A 6,000-nucleotide genomic window follows, 5' to 3' on the forward strand; every position below is an offset into this window, starting at 1 on the left:
GGATAGTCCAAATATCACTGAAACCAATCTTACCCCAATTGGCCAAAGGGGGGCGCTATATCATTTTGAAAGAAGGCGTCAAGTACATTACATGGAACTTTTTCTTTTTTCTTTTCTTTTTTTTTAAAATGACAGGTCCATTATGTGTGACTGCCGTAGTGTAGTGGTCAGTGCCTGTGCCTGGTATACGGATGGTTGGCAGTTCAAACCCCGCGTCGGGTTGAGTTGATGTTAACATCCTGGATGCCCATGGCATGTGCATATGTCAAACTCTTTAATGTTGACACGTCTGATCTAACTCCAGATCACGTTCATGTTTAAAATGAGCCCTTCTCTACCGGCCGTTTTTTTTCTGTTCTGAGTAAAAGAAAATATGATCACTCGAAAATGTCAGAAATACTCAGATTACATTGATTTCACCCCACGCCTCCAAAATATAAAAAAGAAATCAATAAAATCAAGGCACTCAGCCTACATAGAACTTTTTTTTTTAAACAAACATGGTTAACAGATCCTGTGGCTGCCTAGTGTAGTGGTCAGGGCATATGCCTTTCATGCAGAAGCTCGTTGGATCGAATCCCGCCTGGGGTTTGTATAAGCATAAAACCATGACATTTGGTAGACTTTACAGTTTGGTTCCTTGAACAATGTCTGATATGGAGCCTTCCTAAAAATGTCCCCCAACCCCCCTTGATGCGTATTTTAATATCCGCCATTACTAAATAATGTATTTTGCATCATAAATCCTGAAACAAGCATTATAATACAAACTGTCATGTCTACACCTATGTTGTGATTTTCAAGGATTGCAATAATATCATGTACCAGCTCCAGTGGCCTAGTGGTTTGAGTGTCTGCCCTGAGACTATGAGATCCGGGTTCAAACCCGGGTCGCGTCATACCAAAGATTCTAAAAAATGGGACCCAGTGCCTCCCTGCTTGAAACTCAGCATCAAGGGTTGGATTGGGGGTAACTCCCTGCAACATACTAGTGTCATGTCCAGGGGGTGTACTTGTACATCAAGCTGCCTTACGCTACAGAAACAGGAGATAGGCTCCTGCCCTATGAGATTCATAGCCCGGCCGATTCATATGGTCTTCATAGCTCAGCAAGGCTTACTATGTACATCATCAAACTGTCCAGGTGCATAGTATCACAGTTTTTTATGTCTGTTGCATATAGGCCTACAGTCTTTTGCATACATGTTGTGTAGAGGCCAATTTGTGCTTTTACCTATAACCACCGATTAGTGTAAAACTTTGTATGCACACTTCCCAGAGGTCTAGGAAAAACCTGTGCCCTGCATTTTTCACATCTGCCATTTATAGCGCCACCAGAAGGCCGACTTACAGTATGTAAAACACATTCTTCGATATTACTCCTTCAGATTTTATCCGAAAATCACACAAATCAGTACACAGTATCTCTACAGTGATGTAATCATGACGGATTTGTCCAATATCATATTCTATCTAATTGGCTAACATTGAATTCCAAGTTTTGCAGGATTGCTCCTTTTTGAACAAAATGTCTCAAACGCAGCCTGCTATGTGTGTGAGATTTTGCACACACATTCCCACTAGGCCAAGGAACAGATGCCACCCTTCTCACATTGGCCTGTTATAGCGCCACCAGCGGGTCAATTTTTGCAAAACACATTTTTGGAACAAAATGCTTCAAATCCCGCATGCAGCGTCCGATTGCCGTGAAAGGCCCAAGAACACGTGGCACCCTTTTCACTTTGGCCTATTATAGTCACCACTAGGCCAAAAAAAAAAAACCTACCTGACCTGCCGGAGTCCTGTTCGGAAGAACACTGCTTCTAGTTTTTCTTTGATGTCTTCTTTGCTTTCCCTTGATGCCTTTTTGCTTTCCTGCTTTTTATGCCTTGGCCACTTTATCGCTGCTTGCAGCTATATTTCTCCTTTAATATAGGATAGGATCTCACAGCTCACAGCACATACATTTGATATTATTTGTTTGTTTGTGTTCACACCTAGTTTGAAGTGCTATTTTCATTATTTATTGTTGTTTGGGACACGATCAACACAATCCTGAGTAATTTTTGTGTTCAATCTGTGTTTTTAGATATTTAAGTATTTCAGCATGCTACAACTTCCAGAACCACCGCTCAAAAGTATTCAATCATACAATCAAAACAATTGATAGCGGCAGTAGCTTAGTGATAGCTATAGTGGCCTGTTGTCCTCGACAAAGAAGGTCTCAGCAAGAACAGTCACCAACGTCATTTTAGGCTCCATGGCCATCCGCCATGACACTTTGGGTGGCGGAAGTGCCACCCAAAATAACATTAGCGTCTATGAGCACTTCGTCACTTCCGCCACCCAAAAAGTGTCATGGCGGCGTCCCATGGTGTGCCAACTTCCGGGTGTTGTCTGTTCCTGCCTAACCTTCCTTGGTCCTCGACTGGTCTTGAAGCCCTCTTATCCCGACGAGGAATGCATTGGCAATGACTCACCTTCATGAGCAGTGCGCCATTTTCAGCTTTTAGCTTGCCTATCTCGTTCTCCATATTTGCCATCTTGGCATTGGCCATATCGATTTTGTTTATCATCTCAGAGTCCCTCTTATCCATCCAAGTCAAGATCGTTGCCAAGCGCTCGCTCTCGCTGCTGCCGGCTGTGGCAGCCATCAGTTCGGATAGGCCTGTTGGCCTCTCCGCCGGGGGGTTCGCAGAGGAGGAGGCTCCGGAGGTATGGTTAAAGGTCTGGTTCCTGTGGCGACTGGCGAGGTGGTTCAATTGTGACATCTCTGCGTTTCTGTCTGGTTATCACAGAGCTGGTTATTTGCCGAGGGGCTGCTGAGGCGATCTGTCCATCCTTCAACCTTTTGCAGTGGGGATCTTGGTAGCTCCTGTCGCTGATCTGTCTTTTCTTCAGCATTTCGGTGTAGACGTTGTTGTGGCACCTCTTTAAGTGCTTGAGGAGGTAGACCTCAGAAGTGAAGGCGTACAAGCACTGTGAACATTCAAAGATCTGAGACCGGGAAGATTGGGACGACGTTCCTTCCATGACTGCTTATCCGTCTCTCTTTCAGTCTGTTTGTTATCTGTTTCTTTACTGCGTGAAATAGAGCTCAAACTTGGGCTCTGACGTAGGCTCGTTTCTAGCCGGCAGAACCTCTGACGAATGTCTTGTGTGACGCTTTCGATACCTAGCCCGGTCTAACCCTTTAGGTATATTTCTCCACTGAGGTCTGTCGAGAGTGCTGTGCTTAGCTTAGTTAGTGCTATGCTTAGCTTAGTGCTTCCTCCGGTGGTCAATTGTAGTCTGCCACGGATCTAACAGGTTTTATCAAAAACAAAATGTGTGTCCCATGTCCATATATGGTCATTTCAGTCCAGAATTAACAGGTTTTATCAAAAACAAAATGTCTGTCACCTCATGTCCATATATGGTCATTTCAGTCCAGAATGAACAGGTTTTATCTGTCCCGTACGTCCAGAATATGTGTGTAGTGTCCGTCCCGGTCTGATGATTGGATACTTTGAGGATTGGTCAAGCTTCACATGACAATTCGGCCCTCCAGATAAAATCATTCATTCATTCAGAATATAAAGAATGTATAGATCAGAGTTCATAACTCTAGAACACATAGAATAAAAGTTCACCGCTTCACTTCGAACCGAGGTTTGATTTTTTAAGTTTTCCCATGGTTTTAATTATATTATTCCCTATAATAACAAAGGGTACAGCGGGTTCACAGGGGTACACAGAACACTTCCAGTACAGTTCAAAAAGATAACATTCAGGATTCTGACTCACACAAGGAAAAACAAGTACCCGCTATGGATACAATTGCAATAAATATATGATTATGACAGAACTTGATTGTTAAGGCCTTGGCCATTGTGGGTGTCAGGTGAAATGTCCCGTTGTGAAGTAAGACGGAAGACACAATGAGAGACACGACACCAACCTACGCACACGCCTCACGGTCCGAGATCCAGGAGACAGCAGAACGGTTTTAACCCTGTCTAGAATTCTGCTACGGGACGGGAGGATTTGGAGGATCTCACACAAACACACACACACCAGATGTCATCATATCATATATTCAGATACATTCCTGTTTGGCCCGTTTCACCCGAAGCATGTGGGCGAACACAGACCAGCGTGTCCCGACATTTTGGGGCTGCAATACCAGCAGTGAAGTAAGTGGGGGCACTTCTCTGAAGTAACTTGAATTAACGAAAAACAAAAAATCCACGTCGCTAAACTCTTTGTTGGTCGACCTCAAATGAGATCGATGATGACAGGACAAGAAAAGGGTAGACAAAATTCCAAGTTGAATTTTTTGTCCATTTCTTACACAATCTTTTCCTTTCAGTCATTTTCCCCCGCTTCCCAGAAAGCTCCTAACCCAGGAGGTGGTAGGGGGAATGGAGGAGGGGGGAGGAGGGGTTTGATGACAAGAGCTCCATTTCCAGTGCACTGCATTTGACCAGAGTCCATCTCGTCTTCGTGCCGTGGTTAAAAGCTGTGCACTTGCTCCGGGATGGTGGGGGAAGAGTCAGGGAGCTCGCTCTTTCCATATTTGGCCCCGTGTTTGTGTCCGATGTGTTGAGGGGACACGTTCAGTAGAGCCTGGAGGACGGGCTGGAGCCGGCGATGTGCTTCCAGTTGTTGTAGAGGGCGTAGGCTCCGGACATGGCCAAGCCCACCAGACCTCCCCGCGCTACGCCCCGCAGGCCACTTGTTGATTTGAACAGCATCCCAGTGAGAGTTCCAGCAGCCATGGTGTTAATGTCATCCTCTGCTCCTCTGGCCTTCTCTATCGCCACCCCGAATATACTGTAGAATAACGCGACAGAGCCCATAGTGTTGGCCCATGATGCACCCTGCCTCGTCACCATGTTCAGAATATGCACGTTACGAACGTTACGATACATGTCTCCGGTCTCCTTCAGACCCATCCTGAGACCGTTCAGTGTTCCAAGCGTAGCTCCACTGATGCAACAGCCTCCAATAGTAGCGAAGGCCAGTTCAAGCCTGCCCCTGACCATGTTGGCTCCTGTAGGCAGGATGAACTCATCATTGTCCTGTACCAGGTAACGAGGGTCCACGTTGAGATAAGGTGACAGAGGACTCATCCCAGTCAAGGGAACTCCAGCCAGTTCAGAGTGGGAGTATTCAGGAGTGCTGCCCCCGAACAGGTTCCCCAGACCCAACAGATTCCGCAGACCCGCCTTGAAGTCTCCGGATCCTCCGGACCCAGAGCCTGGTCCGGATGCGTTGTCCATGAGCACTGAACACGTTAGCAACCTATATCTAACAATGATGCAATAACACACAGTTACACTGTACTCCGACACACAGACACAAGGAAACAATCGGTGTTTGTTGAGCTGATGATAGTCGATGATCGATATGATATTTGAGGTGCTGATCGGATAATCCTTGTGTCTTGTTTTTACTATAGTTTGAGTTAAATGTTAGTGTTCCCATCATGATGACATGCCTCTGACCTCCACCAGCAAACACGCTCTGTCCCGTCCTCTGTATCTTGATACCGAATTACAAAATATGCCTCGTCTGTGTCCCTTTTACGCTCACATACTGAGATCCCTGATGTCATCTGTATGACGTCGTCCTGACATCATCAGATAGGACACACTCACATGCACGCAGCGGTTCAGAAACGTTTCTCCATATACAGTACTCCATATATGGAGATCCGTTGCTGCACTGATCCAACCGACTCAGTCAAACTCAAGGCATATGAAATGTAATCACAATGTTGAAGTATTATTATGATTATTATTATATTATTATTATTATATTATTACTAGAGGTTTGCGCCCGCTTCGGCTGTTTCATAGTGAAGTGAAACCTGACCAATCATGGAAATTGGCCCACTTATAGTCTGGTCAGAGTGTCATGTGAAGCTCATCAATCCACCAATCCTCAAGCTTATCGGACATTATGCCCATCTATGCCCATCCGGCATATGCTATACTACGGGCATAGACGGTCCCT

The 6,000-nt window shown here is 45.4% G+C and overlaps 2 protein-coding genes across 2 annotated transcripts in view; both read right to left on the reverse strand.

The window, feature by feature from the left end:
- LOC308301002 (CD109 antigen-like) overlaps window positions 1-2,654 on the reverse strand; it is a gene marked incomplete at both ends in the record, with an annotated part of 61,589 nt that extends 58,935 nt beyond the window's left edge. Inside the window, one exon of the mRNA XM_080744898.1 lies at window positions 2,481-2,654. Coding sequence (XP_080601024.1) covers window positions 2,481-2,654 — 174 coding nt within the window. The remainder of the gene's footprint in view (window positions 1-2,480) is intronic.
- Window positions 2,655-4,598: 1,944 nt separating this feature from the next.
- LOC308301003 (mitochondrial import inner membrane translocase subunit Tim23-like) lies at window positions 4,599-5,264 on the reverse strand (the record flags this gene model as incomplete). Its single annotated transcript, XM_080744899.1, has 1 exon — window positions 4,599-5,264. One exon carries the CDS (start codon window positions 5,262-5,264, stop codon window positions 4,599-4,601), a length of 666 nt encoding a protein of 221 aa, XP_080601025.1.
- Between the last annotated feature and the right edge of the window lie 736 nt (window positions 5,265-6,000).

This window comes from Nannobrachium achirus, assembly GCF_963921795.1.
Source record: "Nannobrachium achirus genome assembly, chromosome: 16".
Classification (NCBI taxonomy): domain Eukaryota; kingdom Metazoa; phylum Chordata; class Actinopteri; order Myctophiformes; family Myctophidae; genus Nannobrachium; species Nannobrachium achirus.